Below are 27,270 nucleotides of genomic sequence, written 5' to 3' on the forward strand. Positions count from 1 at the left end.
TATCATGAGCAATTTTCCAAGTTAACCAAAGTGATAGAAAAAGCTCAGATTTACAATAAGCACATATTACTGCTGAACAGACATTTATTTATATAAGTTGCTGGATCCCATAAGGAACATCTCCCTGCCAACAGGAAGTTCTAGAATGCTACAGGTAAAGCTCTGTGGTAATTATGGCCCAGTATATGCAGGAGTCAAGCTCAGAGCTTGAACTCCAAAACCATCAAAAAAGATGTACTTTATTGGATAGCATTTAAGTATAAAGAAAATATATTAAAAACAGCTGACTAGTTAGTGTCTCCAACTCTGTGACAAAGGGAAAAAGAGGCTTTGTGGGGAGATGTTTTTAAGTAGCTGCTGTCTGTGTCGTATACAGAGATTGCTTGATGAAAACCCCACAGTGATGCCAAGTGAGGAGATTAATTTGTTGGGTGGTGTCACCAGACTTAATTATACTCTTGACTGTCTTTGAAGTAGAATATGAGTATGATAATCATTGGTGATAGAACTTTCTTTTGCAAGAAGCAATATTTTCTAAGGTCACTGAGAAGCTAGGTCATTTTAGAATTTATCAAACGAATGATGGATATTAAAACTGGATCAAATATATAGCATGCATTCCACCTCGATATATGGAAGACTAGATTCTTTTCCTATTTGGACAGGTATCTTACTTGGATAAATTCTCTGGCATGATAGCATTATAAATCCCAGAGCACTGCTCCACAGCTTTGGCTCTCTTTGGCGACAACAGATATTGGATTCCCTACTGTGAAATGAGCTCAGGTGTGGATTCTCCAATTCACTAGCAATATAATCCCCTGTGCATTCACCTCACCTGACTGGCTTCCAAGTTTCCTTACCTACAAAATAAGACAGCTGAGTGATGGGATTTGCTGGGAAATGTAATGACTAGAATGTTGTGATATTTTACACTGCTTTTTAAAAATCAGAACACTTAAAGATGAACAAGTACAGTCAAGATAGACTTGTGTATTTACTTCCTGCCCACAAAGCATTACAAACTCTGGAAATAACCTGAGAGACAATAAACAAATTTGGAAAGTTGCTAAGAAGAATGCAAAGTGATTTCTGGTCACAGAACAATCGTTTTGTGAGTGTCCTAAACACTTCCCAAAAAGGTTAGACATTTGTGCTGTTTCCCAACGTCCATACAAAAGAAGGTAGGCTTCCTCCGCACATCAAATTCCTCAAGACATCAAGCAAGTCTTCCATCATCCAAGAGGAGGAGACATTTGAAGCTCCATCAGCAATGAGCAACCACAGGGCTGCAGGCCTGTGTAATGGATGGAGTTCCCATCCCCGGCGGACCAGAAGTGGCCTGCTCCAGGAAGCCCCTTTGGGTCCCACAAACCTGAGACTACTGAGACTGCTATCCCTTGTCCAGAGACCCAGCTGTGAGGCACCACTGGAAGATCCTACCGTAGGCTCTCAGTTCCCCCACAGCCCTCCCCAAGTAAGGGGACCCTGCCACAACAGGGAAATCCCCCAAGTTTCAAGAAGCCTGAATCAAGGGGGACACTCCCCAGCCCAGGCCAGGGAGAATGCTCTGTCCTTGCAGCCATCATCGGCACAAAGCAGTGAACTCAAGAGTCCCAGGAATTCCTGATCAATCACACCAAGCAACACATCCCCTCCACGGCTTTGAAGGCTGGGTGTCATTAGAGCCACAGTCCATAAAGTAAACATGTATGCTAAAACTGAAGTGCGCAGCCATCCACAGAAGCCAAAGGTTTAGACGAGATGCTGAATATCCTAATAAACTATCACTGTGTCTAGGACACAACTGTCCAGGATAGCCTACTGAGACATACACTTACAAGTGAGCTCTCTATGCAGGCACGTTAGGAGGAAGATTCAAGTCAAGTGGATAGAGCGGGTCACTCAGTTGAGAAATCATGGTTAGAAACCACCAAAGCCATGAGCCAAAATTAACGGACCTCTCTTCCTTTTAAAGTATTTCCCTCTGAAATGTTGTCACAGTGACAGGAAGTTAACAATACACGGGCAGCATTCACTCCTAGAAATGAGGAATAAGATGCACCACTGAGAAGAGTACAAGACTGGGTGGGAATTCCACTATTCACAACCCGGCTCTACTGCCCTCTCTCTAGGCAGCCTCCTGCAGGCCAGGTTGCAGGGCTCCTGCTGCTGTGAAAGCAGAAAGCAGCTCGAAGATCCACAGAGATTTCATCACAGGTACCCTAATGCACACGTGCCCATCTCTCCCAGAGACTACACACCAATCAAGGGCAGGAACTATGATGACCATCTTTGTGTTTCTCCTTGTCAGAAGATTTTCAGCAAATGCTTAACGGCTAGAAAAGAAACGTTATAGACAGGCATTGGTGGCTTATGCCTGTAAACTAGCTAGCTACTCAGGAGGCTGAGATCTGGAGGTTTGAACCAGCCAGGGCAAAAAAAGTTCTTGAGACTCTTATCTCCAATTAATCGGCAAAATACTGAATGGGAAGTATGGCTCAAGTAGCAGAGTGCCAGCTGTGAACTAGCAGGCTGAGTGAGCATGAAGTCCTTATATGATACATAACTAATTACAGAGCCAATGGCACAAGTGAAACCACGATACGCACTTTAAATATCAAAACTATTTTTTTCTTTATGGTAAAGTATAAATAATGGCATGCTAGTCATATACTAGATACCTCTGAGAAAGGGATCCAAAAAATATTTGTGCTGTATTTACATGATAAAACATAAGAATATTAACAATCTTGCTTCCAGAAACACACAGTGGCACTAGAATATACAATACTAACAATGTGACATATGGAATATACAATATAGAATATACAATACTAACAATGCTCTCGACCTCCCAGATCCATTTCTCCATCTGTACAATGGGATAATGGAAGACTTGACAGGAGGAGGATAATTAAACTTCAACTGTATGCAATGTCATAGAATGCAACAAAAAAAAGAGTATCTATTACATGTTTCCACTTCTAGAAAATACAAAAACAGGTAAATACACATGTACACGTGCATGTGTATGTATATATATATATATATATATATACACACACACACACACACACACACAGATGTATACACTAACACACACACAGAGCAACTAGAAGCCGTGATTAAGGTTAAGTCTTGAGGCTGAAATGAACACTTGCAAAGAGACAAGGATACCCATGTGGCGTAGGTAATCTTTCTCTCCCTGCTCTGCACGTGACTTACCAGGTATGTGGGGTGCATGACAGTCTACTCAGATATACATTTATGTGTGAGTTCTCTATGTATGTGCTCCATTTCAATAAAAAGAGTCTTAAATGGGATAATTATAGAATCCTCTGTATTTGGGATGCTCTGAGAATTTCAATTATGTTACAGAGATTAACCAGACGTAGACTTTATTTCTGCCAAATACAAGGGCGAGTGCACAATTAACACAAGGCCCTCTTATAATCTGCCCAATGTTGACCACATAAGAAGAGTTATTAAATGTTCACTGAACACTGAACAAACTGCTCTGATGAAATGAATAACTCGCAACTTCTGTAACCCCAAGACCACTGTGTAAGTTTACAACAGCACTTATTTTCTACTGTCCCCTCCTCTCAGTTGCACTGCCTAAGGGCAGAACACAGGACTGTCTGTATCTTTCCCAACAGAACAGTAGATGCTCAATAAATGTCTGCTGTTCCATGATTTGTAGAATATCCTAACAAGAGAAGAACTGTTTGAAAATTATAGAATATTTTCATTGGGCAACAAAAATACCCCTTCTTGGCTTTATTGCTTAAGATGCTAAAAACCCTACTTTATGGATAAACTTTATATTATGTTAAAAATGCTTCCATTTCTATGTGTTTATTGATACCTTGTCCCACAAATAGTGAGCTTACAAAGCCCAGGTGCTCACATTCTAAGAAACTACAGCTAAGGGGAACCAGCAGTCATGGATGTTTCTGCAAATACCTCTACCTTGGCACAGGACTCTTTTTCCCATTGGCTCTAGGTTGTTCTTACACTAATTACTTAGTGGAGAGCTCTCATTGGTTCTGCTTTGTTTTATGCTAATTCATTCACTTGGTGATTTCTGAACTTGAGTTTCATACAAAAGAAATCTAAGGGGAAGTGGCGCTGTAGCTCAAGTGGTAGAGCGCTCGCCTTGAGCTAAAGAGCTGAGGGATAGCGCTCAGGCCCAGAGTTCAAGCCCCACAACCAAAAAAAAAAAAAAAAAAAAAAAAAAAAAAAAAAGAAATCTAAGAATATAAGTTGTGCATACCTAAAATCACAGGTACTCAGGATGCAGAGGCAAGAGGATTATGAGTTCAAGGACAGGTAGGAAAAAGTGAAATTTTTATCTCAAAAATAAAAGCAGCAGCAAAAGTATACAAAACAGGGCTGGGAAGGTGGCTCAGTGGTAGAGCGCTTGCCTTGCATGCCTGAGGCCCTGGGTTAAATTCCTCAGCACCACATAAGCAAAAAGAAAAAAGCCGGAAGTGGCGCTGTGGCTCAAGTGGTAGAGTGCTAGCCTTGAGCTGAAGAGCTGAGGGACAGCGCCCAGGCCCAGAGTTCAGGCCCCCACGACCAGACCCAAAAAAAAAAAAAGAAAAGGAAAAAGAAAAAGGATACAAAACAAAAAGCTGGGGGCATAACTCAAGTGGTAGAGACTGTCAAGCCAGGGTTCAATCCATACTACCATTAAAAAAAAAAAAATACATAGAAGCCGGGCACCAGTTGCCTGTAATCCTAGCTACACAGGAGGCTGAGATTTGAGGATTGCGGTTCAAAGCCAAGCCCAGGCAGGAAAATCAGTTAGACTCTTATCTCCAATAAACCACCAGAAAACTGGAAGTAGTGCTGTGGCTCAAGTGGTAGTGCAGTAGCCTTGAGCTGAAGAGCTGAGGGACAGCGCCCAGGCCGAGTTCAAGCCTCATAACTGACCAAAAAGAAAATAAAATTATACACACACACACACACACACATAGAACAAGACGTAAAGACCGGTATTTTCTAATTTTAGGAAGGCACTGGGGCGTTTTTGTTCCCTATCTACAGCCCAGAGTAAGACAGATACAGTGTTTGGTGTTTCTGGTAAACTAGGTGACAGCAGGAAATGCCCAGTCAAATTCTTTGTTCGAAGCCCCCTTCTTTCAGCTCCTAGGATGCGGCTCTGATGTGGTTCTAGAGATTTTCCCTTTTTTTCTTTTTTTTTTTTTGGTAGCTGTGCATTCAAAAGGATGTTTGTCCTATTTTCCCAGTATTGCTAAGCATGATGTGAACTGAACATCTACATTTTTCATGTACCTTCAACTCAGACTCCCAACCCCAGGACTCCCAGGTTTAAAAAACTCAATAATCTCATAATCTGAAACTTTAAAAAAAAAAAAAGGGAAACAAATCCCCTTATGAAGAAAACTAGCAAAGCACAGGGAGAAAGCCTACTGGGAAACCTAACCAGAGACTAAGAAAGCACACATGGAAAAGGATGACAGGCACAAAGGAAAAGCGGAACTGAACAAAAGTAACTGGCAGCCACTTAGCCATCCAGCAAACGTCTGGCCTTTTCATCGGCATTGGTGGGTGCCCACCAACACTCATATCTAGCTGAGATGTTTCAGAAATCAGACACACGAATGCTTACTAATGAGAAATAGACGCACCAAGAGACTGCAGGTGAAGCAGCCTGCTCCCGTCTCTTATCTACTGCTTGCAGAAAGAGGCTGCTGTCACTGAGACGATCAAACCTGCCATTAGCTAACGAAGTAACACCTCAGAGTACCCCATCCTGCAGCCCCACGCCCACTGGGTATTTGAGAGCCCATCTTGATCATATCTAAGAATGCTCACAAAGGAACTGTTCACGGGGACAGAAGACTACAAATGCCTAGTGGAGGTGAAATGGCAGAAAGATGAACACACAGGTTAGACAGCAGTGAAAATGAATGACCCAAAGCGACCGTCAGGACTTGAGTGAATCTAGTCCAAGAACAATGGCCGAGAGGAAGGGCCACCTCAGCCCCAGGGTGCCTCAGACTGCTCGTGGGAAGATGGCTAAGCAGGTCCCAAAGCAGTACCATCTGTACATCTGAGTGACATCTGTCCAATACCCATTGCAGAAGCAGCTTCCAAAGAGTTTGTGACTGATCATTATTGGAAGACAGACAGCGTAGCAACATTCCATATCTGAAATAAGAAATTCTCCAGATGACTAACAACAAAAGCGCACCAAGAAAGCCAGGCATCAGTGGCTCACTCCTGTAATCCAAGCTACTCAGGAGGCTGAGACCCGAGGATCACGGTTCGAAGTCAGCCAGGCAGCAAAGTCCATGAGACTCTTCTCTGTGATAAAGAGGTGGTGCTGCAGCTAAAGTGACAGAGCAGCAGACTTGAGCAATGGGAACTCAGGAACAATGCCCAGGCCCTGAGCTCAAGCAGTAGGACCAGGAAAAAAACAAGTACCCAAGAAAGTATTTCTGGGAATCATGTCACCTGGCAGCTGGCCAAAGAAGACCCTTCACCATGCTTGGCTATATATTATATACCTATATAATATACAGGTAGATAATAGGTTTGAATAGGAAAGTAATTAATTTAAAATCTGCAAAGCGTAGTGGCTAGGTATGGTAGTTCATGCCTGTAATTCCAGTTACAAAGATCAGAAGGATCAGATGTTGGGGGAGTCCAGGCAGTCATCTCAACCAACAAGCCAGGTGTAGTGATTCACTCTGTAATTCCAGCTATACAGAAGGCATACATACATAGATCTCTCTCTCTCTCTCCCTCTCCCTCTCTCTCTCTCACACACACACACACACACACACACACACACACACACACACACACACACACACACACACACACACACACACACACACACACACACACCAGAAAAAGAAGATCCTATCCAAAAAATAGTTAACTGCAGAAGAATGGCTCGGATAAGAGTACCTGTCCAGCAAGTGTGAGGTTGGGAGTCCAAATCACAGCACTACAAAAAGTAAAAATAAAAAACACAAAAATTAAACAGCTTGCAACCTAGGATCCAGAAAAAAAATTTCTTACTGAAGATCCCTACAGAACATTCTTAAAGAACCAGCAGGCCAGGCGCCAGTGGCTCACGCCTGTAATCCTGGCTACTCAGAAGGCTGAGATCGGAGGATCGCGGTTCAAAGCCAGCCCCAGCAGGGAAAAAAGTCCATGAGACTCTTATTTCTGATAAACCACGGAGAAAACCGTTAGTGACACTGTGGCTCAAGTGGCAGAGTGCTAGCCTTGAGCTGAAGAGCTGAGGGACAGCGCTCAGGCCCAGAGTTCAGGCCCCACGACCAACAAAAGAAAAAAGAACCAGCTGAACGGGGTCCGTGCTGTGCTACCACTGGCCCCACAGGGAGCCTCCAACATCTTCACTGCATGCAAGCACAGCCGTGCCCCACGGCCCACGGCCCTGGCTGCTTCTCCCTCTGACCTGTTTCTTATCTTAAAAAAATAATAACAGATGGAAATCAACTGTGCCTGGAAGAAGATAAAAATCTTTGGTCCAGACAGTCACGGAGACATTAAGCATCCTTAAGACTAGTTGCCCATCCCACTCCCACAGACACAAAAACAGCGGAGGGAGCAGCACAGAGAAAGAACAGAATGAAGTCACGCACTGCTAGAGGCCTGGGTAACACCCACAGCCGGCAGAGCCTCAGAGCAAGGCTCTTCAGCAAGGCCTCAGGGACAACTGGAAGAAGGGGGGAGGGAAATCCCTGTTCATCTGGCCTGACTTGTGCCCCAGGGCCTTCTTTGGAGGAACAGCAGCCCATCCATCACATCCATCACATCACCTCTACATCTTAAAAGATAAGCGGGGAGAGCCAGGCCCTGGTGGGTCAAGCCTATAATCCTAGCTACTACTCAGGAGATTGAGATTTGAGAATCAGGGTTCAAAACCACCCTGGGAAGGAAAGTCTATGAGACTCATCTCCAACTAAGCACCAAAAAGCTGGAAGTAGAGCTGTGGCTCAAGAGGTAGAGCGCTAGCTCTGAGCAAAAGAAGCTCAGGGTCAGTGCACAGACCCCGAGTTCAAGCCCCACAACCAGCACAAAAAAAAAAAGAGAGAGAATAAAAAGGTTGATAGATTTACTCTCTAGCATTTCAATCACTCTGGATTTTTGTTTATTGTGCTGATTTCAGGAGGGACTCAATTTGGAAAAGAGGACAGCTAGCCAGGCACCGGTGGCTCACACCTGTAATCCTAACTACTCAGGAAGCTGAGATCTGAGGATCATGGTTCAAAGCCAGCCTGGGTAGGAAAGTCCATGAGACTCTTAGCTCCAATTAACCACCAGAAAACTGGAAGTGGTGCTATGGCTCAAGTGACAGAGCACTCACCTGGAGCTGAAGAGCTTAGAGACAGCACTCAGGCCCAGAGTTCAAGCTCCACCACTGACTGACAAAAAAAAAAACAGAAAAGAGGGCAGCTGTTATAAACTGGTTTATCTTCTGTTCAGTGGATGAACAGGTCTGTTAATTATAAATATGTATAAAATCCACTTAGAAATTGATTATGTGGAGGAAACTTTTTTTTTATTTTATTGTCAAGGTGGATTACAGAGGGATTAGTTACACTTTTCTTGTCAAACTTGTTTTTTTCCTTCATTTTTCTCCTACTTCCCTTCTGCCCCCATCCCTTCTGCCCTAGTTATACAGGGAAAAACAATGTTAAAAGCTGGAAATGACTATTATATCAGTGTGTTTAGATATTGATACATTACGAAGTACTCTTGCTTTGCTGCTTAATGAATGAATAGGCAAATCCAGGTGATTACTGTGGACTCTGAGGTAACTCACTTCAAATTCACATTAGAAAACACTTTCAAAATAAGCACACATTTTTTTAAGATTAAAATGAGGCCCAAGATATTACATAGCAAATAAATAAGGAATGATGAAAGTTCCAAATAGCACATAAAAAAGGAGGAGGCAGAGATGTGTTGGGGAAACACAGAAGCAGATGTTGTTTGTAATGTTTTAGCTCATTAAAATACATATAAGGCTTTAAAGTATTCAAGGAAAAGGTCAGTTAACAGCTGGAGTACCAGTGGCTCACATGTACAATCCTACTCAAGAGGCTGAGATCTGGAGGATATGGGTTGAGGCTAGCCTGGTAGAAAAGTCTGAGAGACTCTATCCTAAAAAAGAAGAACAAGCTCCTCTGTGTGAGATTCTGCTGTCAGACCCCTTGAAATGTTTTTCCTGAGCAGCCATAGGATTCTGTATGGAAACTGAGAAGTTCAGGGAACCCCTTCATCCATCATCCAGTGACACCAGGAATTCCATGGTCTCTGTTCATGGTGTCGGGTGAAATAGAAAAGATGGGGGGGGATCTGGCCGCTGTGAGGGTTGATCCCAGGGAACAGGAAGGTAGTGGGGTCGGCTGACCCCACGGGGCCCAAATGCCTCAGCGGAGAAAAGTCCAGATATGAGAGCGAAATGATCGTTTTGCCATTCACATTGCAGCCAGCCAAGTATGCCCATGCCTCTTGGGCTTCCAGCAGCTCCTCCCACAGCCTTTGCACAGAGTCCCTGCAGCCTTTGTCCTCTGCCCCAAATTCCTTCTTCCCAGACACCCGGCATCGCACCAGGAGTCAGGCTGACCATCCCATCTCTCCCTTACAGCCCGCCTTTACCTTCACATGCTCCTCCCTCAGCCTCTCAATACTAAAAATACTCTTTCCTAATCCCATCTGTCCGTTTACACCCTGCCTTTCCCCACGCAAATACTGTGCCAAGTGGAGCCTCCACAACGGAACAAAACTTCAGACTCCACTTCAACCCGTGTATCACGCCCGACCTGTGTGCTCAGAACACCCCTCATCCGCAGTCCCAGACCTTCAGGTGTCACAGCCGACCTTCTTACTTCCACCTCAGTTATTGGTGAGGGAGATAAGACTGGCAAACGAGAGAGTCCTTCCTGGGCAGAAGGATTCAGTTCTGCAGGCCCTTTCAGGATAGCGCCTTTCAAGAACAAAGGAGTGACTTACAGAACAAGAGGCCAAGATAAGAAGTGGAAGGTGCACAGCTCAGAGGACAAGGAGGTCAGGCTGTGACCTTGGGTGAGGAGAAGGGCAGCCCACAGCCATCCCGAGGGTAGAGAGAACAGGAAACAGACTGGAGAGGGTCGAGAGGAGAGCAAAGCTGAGTAAGAAGATGGAAACAGAATAGAGACACATTTCTGAAACTGCCTTTCTCCGCCACCATTCCCAGACACTTTAACAGACTTTTCACGTTCAAGACAGTCATTCTTTTTTGTTTGTTTATGCTGGTCCTGGGGCCTGAACTTAGGGCCTCATGCTTTTATTTAGTTTTCTTCCACTCAATACTGGTGGCTCTACCAACTGAACCACAGCTCAACATCTGGCTTTTTTCTGATTAACTGGAGATAAAGCATCTCATAGACTTTTCTGCCCACGCTGGCTTCAAACTGGTATCCTCAGATCTCAGCCGCCTAAGCTGCTAGGATTACTGGCATGAGCCAATAGCAACCAGCTCAGATACTCATTTTTGTTGAATGAATTATTCACATCAAACTATAACATCTAATACATACAATCTGCATCATTTCTAGCCTTTTTTAAGTTATTATTTGCTAGTCCTGGGGCTTGAACTCTGGGCCTGGGTGCTGTCCCTGAGCCGCTTTTGCTGAAAGCTAGAGCATTCTACCACTTGAGCCACAGCACCACTCCAGTTTTTTCTGAGCAGCTCATTTGAGTTAAGAGTCTAAAGAACTTTCCTGTCCAGGCTGGCTTTGAACCACGACCCTAAGATCTCAGCCTCCTGAGAAACTAGGATGACAGGCACCTGTTTATTTCTATACTTTCTTAGTTACTGAAGTTCCCTCAGTTATCCTATGAATTATTATCACTGTGGTGTTGAAACCCAGGGCCTTGTACACATTAGATATGTACTCTAGCACTGAGCTACACCCCCCAGCCAAAATAAATCTTTCCTGGGTCTATGTGACCCAGACTGACTTTGAAATCTTGAACATTTAGTGCAAACAATCCTCTTGTCTTAACCTCTACAGAAGACTACCACCCTATGCACCTTCAACTATGATGAAGTATTTCCTACTGCACTGTAAAGCAATCTCCTTCTTGGAATTTACCCCCTTTTATTCCTTGAAATGGGAAAGTATCTGGAATCATTCAGGGAAGAGATAATGACTGGAGGAGGAAGAAGAAAATCTTTCCTACCAATTTTGAAACACACACACACACACACACACACACACACACACACTGAGCATCTCTTAGCATTGATCAAATTAAGCTTCTTCTGGTGACTCCCACTGAGGTTCTGAGCTCTATGCTCAGATGGTCATGATGGGCAGAGCACTATTTCCAGAGTCAAAGCAAACACAAGTATGGACCAGTCTGATCTTTTTTTTTTGGTCGGTCATGGGGCTTGAACTCTGGGCCTGGGTGCTGTCCCTCAGCTCTTCAGCTCAAGGCTAGTGCTCTACCACTTGAGCTACAGTGCCACTTCCAGTTTTCTGGTGGTTTATCGGAGATAAGAGTTTCACGGACTTTCCTGCCCAGGCTGGCTTTGAACCATGATCCTCAGATCTCAGCCTCCTGAGTAGCTAGGATTACAGGCGTAAGCCACCGGCGCCCGGCAGACCAGTCTGATCTTAGTTACCATGGTAAGGATGCAGCCAACTGCTAGCAAGACTCTCCCACTTAAGAGCCTACTTCCAAACCCCATGTCTAACTTCACATCTCCCTAGCCCAGAGTCTCTCCCTATTTTAACATTACACACAGAAAACAGGAAACAGACAGTGCTGAAATGATGCATCTCAGAAAAATTCTTGTCAATAAACGTTAACACGCCAACCTCAACTTTCCAAACATCGGAAACAAGTCTGTCCTGTAGAAGGAGTTCATACAGTTTTTACTTCCAGGCTGACACATTTTTTATTCAGTGATTAATTATGAAGAGAGGGTGTGGTTTACATACCTAGGATTAAGATAATGAATGTCATTTAATAGTCATCTATGAGCTAAAACTTTATAATGTGGGTTTGTTTTTTGTTTCTTTTGTTGTGCTGCTCATTTCTTTTTTTTTTTTTGGTCACTGCCAGGCCTTGATCTCAGGGCCTCATTCACTTCACTGAAGGCTGTTTGCTCTTGCCTGGAATTCTACTATTTGAACTATACCTCCCGCCTAGATTTTTGCTGGTTATTTTGGAGATGTAGTCTCGAGGACTTTTCAAGCTTTGAACTTTTATGGTTAGCTTAGAAAGACAATCCTCTGGCTATCCGCCTCCTAAGTAGCTAGGATTATAGGGATGAGCCACAGGGGCCCAGCTCTTCTCAGTAATTTCTTTTCTTTTTTTTTTTTTGGTCGGTCATGGGGCTTGAACTCTGGGCCTGGGTGCTGTCCCTGAGCTCTTCAGCTCAAGGCTAGTGCTCTACCACTTGAGCCACAGCAATGCTTTGAGTTTTCTGGACGTTAATTAGAGATAAGAGTCTCATGGATTATCCTGCCCGAGCTGGCTTTGAACTGAAATTCTCAGATCTCAGCCTCCTAAGTAGCTAAGCTAGGATTACAGGCGTGAGACACGCGCCTGGCTTTTCACAGTGATTTCTAAAGGTGCTATAAGAAATCTCATAGAACAGTCTTCCTTATATGAAATAATGGCTAAATATCCACTGCCCAAAATTACAGCTAACTGCTGTAGATTTCTTCAATATAATTTTTTCATTGAAAAGAACTCAGTGGCTGGGAAGGTGGCTCAGTGATAGAACGCTTGCCTTGCATGCATGAAGCCCTGGGTTCGATTCCTCAGCACCACATAAGCAAAAAAGAAAAAAGCCGGAAGTGGCACTGTGGTTCAAGTGGTAGAGTGCTAGTCTTGAGCTGAAGAGCTGAGGGACAACACCCAGGCCCAGAGTTCAGTCCCCATGACCGGACCCAAAAAAAAAAAAAAGAAAAGAAAAGAACTCAGCCAGGCACTGGTGGGATCATGCCTGCATTCCTAGCTACTCAGGAGGCTAAGAACTGAGGAATGATTTCACAATTAAAAAAAAAGAAAAAGAAAAGAAAAAAGAACTGAGGATTGAGGTTCAAAGCTAGCCCAGGCAGGAAAGTCGATGAGACTCCTATCTCCAATTAGCCACCAGAAAACCAGAAGTGGTGCTATGGCTCAAAGTCATAGAGCATTAGCCTTAAGCAAAAGAGCTCAGGGGCAGCTCCTAGGCCCTGAGTTCAAGCTCCGTAACTGACAAAAAAAAAAAAAGAAGAACAAAAAGAACTCAGGTATGACACTATCTGAGGGAGGAAAAGTTGCCCAGGTGGCCCTGTTGGAAAGCATGAACTACCATTTATGTCTCTGAATGTCACATGGATATGCCCATTTCTGAGACGACCAAGGAGTACAAGTACATACCTGGGTCATAAGCTCTACACCTTTATAATATTTATGTTCTGAAAGTTATACCCTATGAATCTGAACAATATAATGGGCTTTCCGGATAAGCCTAGTATTCTAGACACCTTTCCAACACAACTGGGGAGCCAGCTGAGTACAGGTTTGGATGCTCAAAGCCTTGGGATTGACCCCCAGCACCAAAAGACAAATACAAACAAATCTCAGATAGAAAACTGTCAATATCAGTATCTAGAATTAGACAGAAAAAGAAATAAAAAGAAAACACAGTACAAAAATTGAAATACCACAGGCTATCAGTTTAAAACTAGTTAAATCTAAAAGCAGAACTCCACCCATAGGATTTTTAGCTGTAGTGATACATCAAAATTCCAAATGCTTCCATCTTACATCCTAATCCTAAAGATCTAGGAACTAATAGCCAAATCAATTTCATCACAGTTATTCTTTCCCTTTAGCTTAGGGATTACAGTCGGGAACATTTTATTTTCCAGACTGCTAGGAAGTAATCATCTATCCACTTCATCATTTTAGAATCAGCTGCGGTCTGCCATTTATAAAACAGAACAAAGTCCTCTCTCTGGGGCTGTTCGAATCTATAAAGACTAGTTGAGCTGTGAGTAACTCAGGAATGTTCTCAAAACAAGCAGAAGTCCCTACATAAGAATTTCCCAGCAGTCTCTTCTTTCCTGTTTGCAAATTGGTCTGATCCCTCTGAGCAAGTTGTAACATATTCAGTATTGGACACCTCAGACAGGGAACTGGCAGGCTGCAATTAGATATTAGCAATGACTGAGCCAATGAGCACACAAGGCGTACAAACCACCTACCAGTCATCTGACCCAGTGATCTACACACAGTTCTTGCATAGCACATTTCTCTGCTTCAGTTCTTGCTGAGGTAAGGAAGACTCATTCTGCTGACATCCACTGCCACAAAGTAGTACTCTCTAGCCAACAGCTGGCTGGATGGCTGCAAAACACACCACTCCTGAAAATGTACTAGGTTCACTAGTACCATTGTGCTAGCAAAAGATAAAATGTATGTGCCAAGTGAGCAAGGCCAAGAGCACTCTGTAGATGACACTGAACAGCTGCCACTGAAGATTTTTTTTAAAAAATCACGTTCCTTGTGCACACTACAGAGTTAAACAGGCCCAACAGTTCAATCATCATATGCAAGCCATCAAGATTAGGGTTTGCTGAGTTGAGTATTCCTGTGTCTACACTCTGCCCATTCACTGCAAAGGGAGGACCATCTTTCAGAGCTTTTCTGTGGTAAACACAAAGCTTGTAACTGAGAAAACAGGCAAGGATGGCTTGGAGATTAGTCTAATTGACCTGGTAATGGATCCCAAGGTGGAGGAGGAAGAGGAAGTAGGAAAGATGAAAGCTAGCTCCCAGCCCAAGAAAAAAAGAAAACGTTTATGGATTCCAAGAAATTGCTTTTTAGTTATCTGGTTTGGGATGCAGAGAAGAAAAAGTTGGTGAAGTGTGAGGAGGTAAACAAAACCTCTGAGGAAGGGGAAAACAGCTACACCTGGTCTGACCTTCGATCTGGCCCCTCCCTCAGAACCACTATAACTAGTGGTGAGATTAAACAGCATTCACACAGATTGAGTGTGGCCTCAGGAATCCCTTCCTTTCTAAAAGGGAGAGAGAAAGAAAGACATACAAGACTTCTCAAATACAAGACCTAGCATCTAAGAAGCTGCCTTAATCCAGGAAACAGAAGGGAACTTGAAAAGAAGTGTCATCAGTCTATTTAGGGAAAAACAAGAGAAGGCAGGAATAAACTTTCTGTTAAATTAAAAAACAAACAACAACAACAACAAAAAACTATTCAAGCTGAGCCCTGGTGGCTCATACCTGTAATCCTAGCTACTCCGGATCCTGAGATCAGAGGATTCACAGTTCGAAGCCAGCTGGGGCAGAAAAAGCCAGAAGTGGTGCTATGGCTCAAGTGGTAGAGCTCTAGCTTTGAGCACAGTCTCTGGGACAGCACCCAGGACCTGAGTTCAAGCCCCAGGACCAGCAAAACAAATAAATAAGTAAAAATATAAACAAAAATAAAGAAAAGGGTGGTACACTCAATATTTAAAACAATAAACAATTACTAAAAACAGTATACCAAAATAGTCCTTATTTTAATAAAGCCTGTTATGTCCTCATTAAAAAAAAGAAGAGACATAAATTAGAGTCCAGAGAAGAAAACACTTAAGATTTAAAAGCAGTTTTCTAAAATTTCTTTTCTTTTTTTTTTTTTTTTGCCATGACCAGGCTTTGAACTCAGCATAGCCTGCTTGCTTGGCTGGGACTATAACACTTGAGCCACATCTCTAGCCCAGCTTTTGGCTTTTTTTTTTTTTTTTGAGATGGAATCTCACAGGGTTTTCTGCCTGGGCCAGGTTCAAACTACAAGTCTCCACATCTCAGTCTCCTGAATAGCAAGGATTACAAATGTGAGCAGTACTGGGCTACTCAACTTTATTTTTTGGAAGTGCCACTCCTTGGGGCACTGTCCCTACTCTTCTTTTGCTCAAGGCTAGTATTCTACCACTTAGGCCACAGCATCACTTCTAGCTTTTTCTGAGTAGTTAATTAGAGATTAAGAGTCTCTAGAACTTTCCTGACTGAGCTGACTTTAAACAGTGATCATCAGACCTCAGCCTCTTGAGTTGCTAGGATTAGAGCTGTAGCAGCCCCTCAACTTTTTTTTTTGGGGGGGGGGGGGGGCGTCCAGTCATGGGGCCTGAACTCTGGGCCTGGGTGCTGTCCCTCAGCTCTTCAGCTCAAGGCTAGCGCTCTACCACTTGAGCCACAGTGCCACTTCCGGCTTTTTTCTTTTTGCCTATGTGGTGCTGAGGAATCAAACCCAGGGCCTCATGCATGCAAGGCAAGCGCTCTACCACTGAGCCACCTTCCCAGCCCAACCCCTCAACTTTTTAAAGTGTGTATATTTGTGTGTATATGGAGTAATGCATCCTAGTTTGTCAGTTCACGGTAAATAGGAAAGTATCCCAGCTGCATCAAAGAGGAACTGGTCAAGGGGCTGGGGTGTTGTTTGGTGGTAGAGCACTTGGCTAGCAGGCACAAGGATCTGGGTCTGACACCCAGCACCATGAAAAGAAAGAAAAAAGAAATTAAATGACCATCTCACACACACACACACACACATTTCTGGATCCTGAGAAGGGTCACTATGCATTATTGCCTAGGTCTGCAGGACTAAGGTGCCAGCTGTAAAATCCAAGGTCCATTTCTCTTCCTTTTCTCTCCCATTCTCTGGGATCCCCAAAGCAGGAGGGCTTGCCGTATAGTGCCCACACCTCTTTGGGCGGGCTCCAGCTACCCCATCCACAGCCCTGCCTACAGCCCTGGACGTGCTTGCCGAGGATGCTTGCTGGTACATCTTCTGTGAGCATCTGCTGACCACCCTGCGCTTCAAGCCTGCTATTTATTGCTTGCCTTTCCTGTCATCTGTGGTATCTCCCACACAGAGGGATTCTGCCAGGCCAGGTGTACCCACAAGAAGAGGCTGACCTGTTATGACCTCCACGGCTTCCTCTCTTCTGGATGAGCGACAGACTTCCCCCTCTCCTGTCCCTAGACAAAGTCTCTTCTGGACGAGCGATAGACTTCCCCCTCTCCTGTCCCTAGACAAAGAAGAGCAGAGGGGAATCCCAGAACAGGGCTGTTTGTCTCTGTAGCCACAGTCCCTTCTAGCTCTTCCTTACAAAGGTCCTAATGCATTAGAAAGCAGGGTAGAGGTCCACAGAAGGTTATGGTAAGCACAGCCCTCATGAGATCTACAAACATGCCTTCTCCAACCCGACCCCCGTGCCCACTGCCTGCTCAACCAAGTCGGTATCTTTTCTTTACAGGGGTTGGGGAAGAACTACTTAACTTCACTTTCCTTAGGTGGTGCCAAGCCAAACCAGGCCCAGCCAAGTACTAGGGAAGGAGAGGAGATGCAGGAAATAATCTGTCCCCTAACACCAGGCACTGGTGGCTCACACTTGTAATCCCAGCCACTCAGGAGGCTGAGATCTGAGGGTCTAAGGTTTGAAGCCAGTCTAGTTAGGAAAGTCCATGAGTCTCTTATTGCCAATTAACTACCAAAAAGCCCAAAGTAAGGAGAGTTGTGGTACAGGTGGTAGAGTGCCAGCCTGGAACAAACAAGAAGCTCAAAGAGAGTTCTCAGGTCCTTAGTTTAAACCCTATGATGACTCATACACACGCGCGTGCACGCGCACACACACACACACACACACATCTGTGACCTAATAACTTACACTGTCTTAGTGTGTTCCCTACTCCAACTCCATTCCCAGTGCACAGGGAGGAAACTGAGTACAAATGCAAAGGCATACAAGTACTTTCCTGTGAATTAGGACTGAACCAAACCCCAATATGCTAAGCATACATACCCCTGGCCTGATTTCATTTGATAATTATGCTCCAATTTCTCTACAATACATAGGTATTACTTTGAAAACAAGATTAAAAATACTGGAAGTGGCTCTGTAGCTCAAGTGGTAGAGAGCTAGCCTTGAGCTGAAGAGCTCAGGGACAGTGCTCAGGCCCAGAGTTCAAGGCCCACGACCGACAAAAAAAAAAAAAAGATTAAAAATACTATCTGTGAGTGTTCATAATATGATGATCTATGATGGTTCACAACAACAATAACAACAAAACTACCAAGGAGATGCACTGCAGCCCCTCATAAACAGGGAGCAGCCCTAAAAGTACAAGGAATTTAAAGTGTGTGTGGCTTTGTGTGTGTGTATGTGTGTGTGTGGCTGTATATGTGTGTGTGTGTGTGTGGCTTTGTGTGTGTGTGTGTGTGTGTGTGGCTGTGTATGTGTGTGTGTGTGTGTGTGTGTGGCTTTGTGTGTGTGTGTGTGTGTGTGTGTGGCTTTGTGTGTGGGTGGGTGTGGGTGTGTGGCTGTGTGTGTGTGTGTGTGTGTGTATGTGGCTTTTTGTTTGTTTGCCTGTCCTAAAGCTTTAACTCTGGGACTAAGCACTGTCCCTGAGCTCCTTTTACTCAAGGCTAGCACTCTTATCACTTGAGCCACAGTGCACTTGCAGCTTTTCTGTGATTTAACTGACGGTAAGAGTCTCATAAGCTTTCCTGCCTGGGCTGGCTTCAAATCACGATCCTCAGATCTCAGCCTCCTGAATCAGTGCCCTGCTGCAAGTGGTTTGTCCTAAACAACATTTTTTCCATTTAAACAACAGGATAAGAGGAAATTGGTTGAGGAAAGGAGATTATGATTTTTAGAATCATGAAAAGTTTGCACATCAAAAACTAAAACAGAAGGCATGGAAAGCAATACAGTCCCTTCGTTTGGAAAAACAAGACAAATGATTTTGGAAGAAAATAAGTCAATCTGACAGTATTAAAGTAACTGATTAGAGGGCTGGGAAATGTGGCTTAGTGGTAGAGTGCATGCCTAGCATGCATGAAGCCCCGCGTTCAATTCCTCAGTACCACATAAACAGAACAAGCCAGAAGTAGCACTGTAGCTCAAGTGGTAGAGTGATAGCCTAGAGCAAAAGAAGCTCAGGGACCGTACCCAGGCCCTAAGTTCAAGCTCCAAGACTGACAAAAACAAAAAACAAAACCTGATTAGCTTCTGCTCCCACGTCCATGTGCTCCCCCCTTTCTCCTGGCTCCCAAGTTCATGGAAATGCTGGGTGTCACATCTGCAGGCTTCCTCTTTCTTCCCTTCCTGGCTGGACAAAGCAGCCTTCCAGATCTTGCTCCAGAACACAGTCCTGAGACTCACAGCCCCTCTCACCCCTTCCTCCTCTGCTCTTGAGAGCAACATCACTTTCCCGACTTTCACAGAGTGCTAGCTGTTAAGGCTGCATGGACACACACGGAGACACACACACACACACACACACACACACACACACACACACACACACGGACAGCACAGCACAGCACAGACTTGTGAATGGAGGAGGCTGACCGAGGTGGCAGGCTGTCCTCCTGGGCTTCAGCAGGAGTCTCCAGCCTCGGTTTTCATGCTGCCCACAGCAGAGGTCCTCCAGTGCAGCCCTGCAACTGGCAGCTGCCCCATCTCCTTCAAACTTGCTAAGAATGGACATGCTAGGGCCTTAGCCTTACTCAGAGCAACTGAGGCTGGGGCACAGATGACTGGCACCCTAACATCTGTCCCACAGTTTCCAAATTGTCCCCAACTGTCCCAGTACAGAACGTGGCTTACGTCCTCTCCCATCCTGAGTTCACAAGACACTGCCCTTCAAAGCCCCCATCAATCCTCCCTCCACCACAAACCTTCACCGAACCCTCTCGAGCTTCAGTCATCTGCTGAACTCTAACCAAACCCATTTCCTGTTGCACTCATCCAACATTTGCCAAAATGACAATGGAGCAAGAGGATAACACTGCAAACCTCGAGAGCAGGGATTACAGTGTGCCACTTCTGGGTGCAAAGAAGTGACATTTAGCCAGCATGTGTCAAGACAGATTTCTACCCAGTTATCAATGATCCGACAAAGACTTCCTAGGGAGGAGGAGTGAAAGCAAGTGTGTAATTACTACCCGCTTCTTCTTCTGATCTAGGGATTTAACACAGAGAAAGGAGTCGGCCAAAGACTCAGAGACCAAACAGACTACAATGGGCCTAACTGTGGACTGGCACTGTAATGGCATGTGTGTAGCAGACATGCTGAAACTGTGGCCACATCATGGCAACCACCAGAACAAAGAGATGGGAGAGAACAACTGCAAACATAATGCGAATGTCCCCGCTTCCCAGAATTCCAGCAACCCTGGACCTTCTCATCAAGGTGATGTGAAGGACAAAGAAGCCCATCTCCAATGAAAAGGGCTAACACATCACAGGATGGGTAATCCCCGCCTCTCTTTGTCACTCATACACTCTTGCTTCTCACTGTTCAAGAAAGTCACTGTTAGTCAGCTCTCTGTCACTGTGACCAATGAACTCAGAAGAGGGAAGATGTTGGCTGGCTCAGTTTCAGAAGTCCATGGTTGGCTAGCTCTGTTGCTTCTGGGCCATGATGAAGGAAAATATCCTAACAACAGGGCACAGTGAAGCAAAGCCACTTACCTCCTGGCAGACAGAAAAGAAGGAAGGGGAAGAGACCAAGGACAAGATAAGGCCTTGGCACCCTTTCTTTCCACTCCTAACGTCCAGTCAGCTATGAACCCATCTGTGGACTGACCAGGTCATTGACGAGGCTGGATCCCCTTGTGATCCAGTCACCCTGCACACTGCTGCACTGGGACCAGGCCTTCAACACAAACAGCTGGAGAATCCTGGAAATGACAAATGTTGTCTTCTCTGCTCTTCCTGCAGCCCACAGAAAAGGACAACATGTAGGTGCGCACACACACACACACACACACACACACACACACACACACACACACACACACACGAGTAGCTGGGAAAAAGTCTATTATTTGAACTTGCACAACCTTCCACAGCCAGCTATGTACCGCCTAGGTGGTAGCCCAACTCCCATAAAATAAACAAAGTCACAGGAGATAAAGGGGCCGAGCCAGGAAGAATAAAAATAAACAGATAAATATGTATGCCATGATATGGAAAAAGCTCAAAGAAAGAGATAAAGCTTTGACCTAGAAATGTTCCTAAAATAATCCCCACCTTAAAGATGTTTTAAATCTCACAGCCCCAAACTCAGGTCCTGAAATCCACCCCGTCCCACAAACTCCTACACACAAACCAAACTGGCCCTACAACATCAGATTCAAGAGTTTGTGTTAACTCCACCTGGCAACCTTAGAATTGTGCTGGAGAACTTGGGACAAATGAGGTCAGGAATGGGGGAAAATTAAATGGGAGATCAACTGAGATTGATCAAGGTCAAGGACATACAAGAGTTTAGTATACACTATGGTGCTAATTAACAAAAGGCAGCTCTGGAACAGAACTAACTATATGCACAGGCTCTCCTCTGAATGCCTTACATACAAAAACTTGCTCTCCCAATAAATGTTCAGATCTGTCACTCCCACTTTCCAACAGCGGAAATTGGGCCACAGAGAGGCAGGCCCTTGCCCAAGACCACATAGCTGGAGTGGCAGGCCCAAGGATGAATCATCACCCAGGCAGTGCATAGCTCTGGGGCTTGGGCTCCACACACACACACACATACACACACACACACACACACACACACACACACACACACGCGGTGCTCCTTCAAGTGACTTACACCCCTTGCTTTCAGGTTTTTCTCTAGAAATGAGCAAGGGCTAAGCAACTCAAAAGGGACATCTCTGTCCAAAGGGACTTCCAGGAATGCTATCTGCGCCTGGTGTCAGGGCAGCCTGTGAAGAGATGAGTAGATGGGCCAAGAACAAAGTTCCCCTTACTTCACCCCCGCCTAGGGATCACACCACTCCCTTTTATTACTCAAAACACATGCTTTTTTTTTTTTAACAGATTGTTTTAAACTTCTCCCAGGAAAAACAGATCATTGTTTTTAAATCCTCGTAAGCATGGCAACCTTGGAAACCACATACTAGAAAACATTATTGTCCGTTGGTTATTTCATTAACTCACGAGTGCAACACTTAAACCCACAGACGTTTCCGAGTTGATTACCAATACAAACTTGGAAATATAACCCTAATTCCCAAGCTGGCGCTGGGCAGCTAGAATCCTACAATGCAAAGCCTCCTCCTTCCCTTGACTATGAACCTGCCTATGGATAGGAACAGTCCAAGGGATGTTTATATGAGGCCAGCCCAAAAGCTGTCCACAAAATAAATACAATTTCTCTTCCCAAGTGGTGTTTAGATGGAGCAAATACAAACTTGGGAACTAGGTGGAATTACTATGAAACTCTGGGAAGCGTTTAGCAGAACACATGATAATAGCTTGCACCTAACTTTATGAAAGGAAAAGCATACCAATTCACAGTAACTATGGTTTTAATCAACTGTGTGTGGATGTCTGTTGCTGAGGATCAAATCCAGGGCCTCACATCAGCAATGTTCACACACTTTTCTCCAGTCCTACTGTTTTAGGTATTTTCCAAAAACCCTGCACCAACCACATATTTTAACTTTCATAAAGTGCCTTCACTAACTAAAAAGATAAAGCAAAAGGCAAAAGGCAAGTCAGGTGCCAGTGGCTTGTGGCTATAATCCTAACTATTCAGGAGGCTGAGATTTGAGGATCATAATTCAAAGCCAGCTCAGGCAGGAAAGTCCCATCTTCAATTCACCAGAAAACAGAAGTGAGCTGTGGCTCAAGGGGTGTGCTCCCTGAGCAAAACAAAGCTTAGAGACAGTGCCCAGACCCTGAGTTCAAGCCCTAGGACCAGCATTTTAAAAAAGAAAGAAAAAGCCAAAGACTTGCCCAGATTTTGTACATAAAGTATACTTTTGTACCACTTAACTGCATAATGTGACTCAAGTCTTTGCTAGTAAATCCCCCCTGAGTTCACCTAACTGCCTACAAGGACTGCTTTTGGAATCCTAATCAGTTCCACCCACCCAGTGACTCAAACTTGAATATTAAGAGATATGAACAGCTGCCCTCAGCTAACACACCAAGAATAGCTTTCAGGAAACCAAGCTCCAGTTGGAAAACTACACTTAGAAACCCAGCTCAGCTCAAGAGAATGCTCTGGGAAACTTCTCATTGTTAGTATCGAAAATGTCTGCAAAAGCTTTGTGATAATATTTATAAAATACATATTTTCCACTAGAAGTGAGTGAGTTCAATGGTTTTGTGACTGTGTATATACCTTAGGAGTTGAAACCTGTTTTTATTTGGAAGTCTCTGGGTGACAAATGGTTGTTAATATCTTGTCAAACATTAGAAAGACCCACTCTCAGAGGAATCACAGCTCCCTTGGATTCAAGCTCAGTGAGTCAGTAAGCCTGGGTTTCCTTTCACCATGTTTTTCTACCCACATATCCCTTCTTGCCCTCAACTTCCTACCTGTATGTACAATTATGGTTTTGACAACAACAGATGTTCAGGCAGTGTAGTTCAGTGGTAGATCATGTACTTCCCATGCAAAAGGTTCTTGGTTCAATCCCCAGCACCACCAAAAATGTAAAAAGAGAGAGCAGAAAAGCAAAGCAGTTCTAAGGAATGCAAAGCTGGTGGGCTGTGAATGTGGCTCAGTGGTAGCGCACTTGCCTATCAAATACCAGGCAAAGGCCTGGGTTCCAAGGTGCAAGAGATGAAGGCCACTGCTATTCTGAGAAACCTCAGACACTAATGCCAACTAGATGAAAGAAGAGTCCAGCTGAATTTGGCTTGCCCCATGGATCAGCTTAAAGCAAATTATTCACTGGTGACATGAATGGAGGTAAAGATGAGAACTGGGAAAAGAACCTACATAATCAAAACACAACTCACCAACTTTTAATGAAAAACACAGATCGGGCCCAGTTCTAGTCTAGCAAAGAGAAGGTTGGCATTAAGTTGGTACTAAACATGCAGGCCGGGCCTTGCATACAATAGTGATCTATGCAGCAGTACAATACTTGGGCATCAGCAATCCCATTTTTGGGCATTTACCCTAATGTTTACAAACAAGACCACACTAAAGCTACCAGCACAACTATGTTTATTGCAGCATTATTTACCATAGCTAAGATATGGAACCAACCCAGATGCCCCTCAGTAGATGAATGGATCAAGAAAATGTGGTATATATACACAATGGAATTCTATGCCTCCATCAGAAAGAATGACATTGCCCCATTTGTTAGGAAATGGAAAGGCTTGGAAAAAATTATATTAAGTAAAGTAAGCCAGGCCCAAAGAAACATAGGTCCCATGGTTTCACTTATTTGCAATATCTAGTATAGGTATGAGTCAAGCGGAAAAAGTCAGATAATGTGATGTTAGGAAAACGAACCCTCAAATATGTATTTTAATGTTTTTTTTTCTTTCATGCATGTGTTTCTAACGCATTTATAAGATTATTTCTTTGTTGCTTTGTATGTCCCTCCCCCACAGTGTAACCCCCGCTTTCACTATATTTGATGTCAGTATAACATGTGGAGGAGACAGAGACAAACAAGTCGTTTAAGGATTCAGGTGGACCTGTTGCAACAATGAGAAGTACAAAATGTCATGTCAAAACCAGCTTTACAATGTCGGTGGGGGGGGGGGAGGGGGGGTATGATTGGGTGGGGGGGAGGGGGGAGGCTGGGAAGGGAGGTGAAGGGTAAACAAAGGAGGAGGCTGCAATGCTTGGTAAGAAATGTATGCATTATCCTGCCCATGTAATTGTAACCCCTCTGTACAGTATGTTCTCAAATAAAATAAAATATAAAAAAAAAAAAATACGACCGGACCAGCCGGCGGAGCTCGGTCGGCCACCGCTGCGGCGAAGCTCCGGGCGCCGCCTCCTCGCAGCCCTCCGGGGGCTGCCGCGCTGCGGGGTGGGGGAAGGCAGGACTGACGCAGACAGGTCTGAAGATGACCACAGCAACACGGCAAGAAGTCCTTGGCCTCTATCGCAAAATTTTCAGACTTGCAAGAAAATGGCAGGCAGCATCAGGGCAGAAGGAAGACACCATGAAAGAAAAACAGTACATACTCAGTGAAGCCAGAGCGCTGTTCCAGAAAAACAAAAACCTCACAGACATAAACCTGATTAAACAGTGTATAGATGAATGCACTGCCAGGATTGAAATTGGACTGCATTACCAGATTCCTTACCCAAGACCAATTCATCTGCCTCCAATGAGCCTTACACCACTACAAGGCCGAGGACTTCGAACCCAAGAGAAACTGAGGAAACTTTCCAAACCAGTATATCTCAAGTCTCATGATGAAGTTTCTTAACCCAGAAGATATTTGTTTCTGCAAATGATGAACCAATTTGCTCTTGACTGTAAATCATACAATAAGACCCTTCTCCTTGACTAAGGGCAACAATTGAAATATCTTCTTGGTGTTTCCAAATTGGTCTTTACCACTGATGTGTACCTGTACAGCCCTCCTCTGAGTATGGCTGCTGAGTGAATGAAATTAACTCTAGGGTGATGAGCCTTACATCCTCACTGAAGCTTACCTGGGAATGCCATTCTTCACATATCGCTGGTGGAAAGAAATTAGCCAGTTGCTGGAAGTTCTCATGGCTACTCTAAAATTATTTATCACCCTCAGAATCTTTTTGAGGGATTTTTCTTCAAGTTACACTTGCTATTTTTGCTGTCCTTTTACCCTTCTAATTTCCAGATGAACTGCCCTCAGAAAGTCCATCTTTGGATTAATTGTGGTTTTCTATGGAACCTTTATGACATTCATCCCCCACGTCCCCTGCCCACACATACACAAAAGTTCATGCCTTAGTTAAGTGCAAATTTTACCTTATCTTAAATTCTATGATTAAGAAAGATGTACTTGGTATCTGAAAAGTTTCCTTGAAACTCATTTACATTCATTGTACTTTAGCATAATAGAAAAGTACATGGTCTAAGCTGACTCTCAAATTAAATAAAAAAAAGGGGACAAATAGAGATGAAAACACAAAGGATTTGCACTCTTCCCTGGGAAGTCATCTGAGAGTTCATGGCATCCATGTCAGCCTCTCATACCTCCAAAGAGAGTGGGTATGACTAATAAAAAAAAATCACTTCTGAAAAAAAAAAAAAAAAATACTTGGGCATACATTATTTTACCTACTATTCTGGGCTAAATTATAAACCTGAGAAATTAATGTGTTATATTCTTATCCTCCCAAATGTGGCTACATTTTTTAAAAAGATAATTAGATTAAGCCAAGTTCTTTAGAAACTAGAGTCCTATTTTAAAAAATGTTTTTAAAGATGAAGACAGACACAGAGGCAGGACTATGTCTTAGACCTTTTGTGTCACTATCATAAAATACCTCAAGACTGGGTACTCGATAAAGAACAGAGATGTACATGTGTATCTGGAGCCTGGAAAGCCAGAGGTCAGGAGCCTGCCTGCCCAGGAGCAAGGGGGCCCAACCAGCCTCGTCTTTCCATCAGAAGCCCACTCCCCTACGGCTCCATTCACGAGGTCTCTGTGCCCTTGATCTCTTAAAGGCCCATCCCTCTCTCAACATAACCACCTTAGGGACTGAGTTTCCAACACCATACAACACTTTAAACCACACAGACTGGTAGAGTTTTGATCTGGATGCAGTACACCAGAGGCCTATGAGGTAAAGGCTGTCCCCCCCGCATAGTGCTATTCGGAGGAAGAAGAAAGTTTAAGAGTGGGAGGTTTGCCAGGCGCCAGTGGCTCATGCCTGTAACCTAGCTACTCAGGAGGCTGAGATCTGAGGATTGCAGTTCAAAGCCAGCCTGGGCAGGGAAGGCTATGAAACTCTTATTTCCAATAAACCACCAGAAAACCGGAAGTGGCACTGTAGCTCAAGTGGTAGAGCGCTCGCCTTGAGCTGAAGAGCTGAGGGACAGCGCCCAGGCCCAGAGTTCAAGCCCCACGACCGACAAAAAATAAAAAGAGTGGGAGGTTTGATGTCATCAGTGGGATGTGTCTTTAAAGGTGACTAGGACACTTCAGTCTCTTCCTCTCTTTTCACATCCCAGCTGTGGAGTAAGCAGTTTGCTCCCTATTCACTCCTGCCACGATGAACTATAACACCGCAGGCCTAAAGCAACAGGGTCAGTCTGGAGTGGACTGAAACCTCCAACACTGAGCTGAAATAAGCCTTCCTCCTTTCCAAGTTGATTACCTTAGGTATGTGCTACAGTAATGAAGAGCTGACTACTACACGAAACGCTGAAGATGGCCATCAACCATCGCAAAGAACCCCAGTAGAAGCCAAGCCTGCTGAGACGTGC

The 27,270-nt window shown here is 44.3% G+C and overlaps 2 protein-coding genes across 2 annotated transcripts in view; one reads left to right on the top strand and one right to left on the bottom strand.

Moving 5' to 3' along the window:
• Arhgap10 (Rho GTPase activating protein 10) overlaps nt 1-27,270 on the bottom strand; it is a 210,102-nt gene that overhangs the window by 161,142 nt on the left and 21,690 nt on the right. The gene's annotated exons all lie outside the window — the stretch shown is intronic.
• LOC122127163 (LYR motif-containing protein 1) lies at nt 24,787-25,366 on the top strand. Its single transcript, XM_042701766.1, has one exon. It carries the CDS (start codon nt 24,911-24,913, stop codon nt 25,277-25,279), a length of 369 nt encoding a protein of 122 aa, XP_042557700.1. The 5' UTR covers nt 24,787-24,910; the 3' UTR covers nt 25,280-25,366.

This window comes from Dipodomys spectabilis, unplaced genomic scaffold (assembly GCF_019054845.1).
Source record: "Dipodomys spectabilis isolate Male_0828 unplaced genomic scaffold, ASM1905484v1 ptg000297l, whole genome shotgun sequence".
NCBI classification, from domain to species: Eukaryota; Metazoa; Chordata; class Mammalia; order Rodentia; family Heteromyidae; genus Dipodomys; species Dipodomys spectabilis.

Bases quoted from the DNA above. Each gene is read 5' to 3' on its own strand.
- LOC122127163 (XM_042701766.1), top strand. From the start codon at position 24,911: ATGACCACAGCAACACGGCAAGAAGTCCTTGGCCTCTATCGCAAAATT.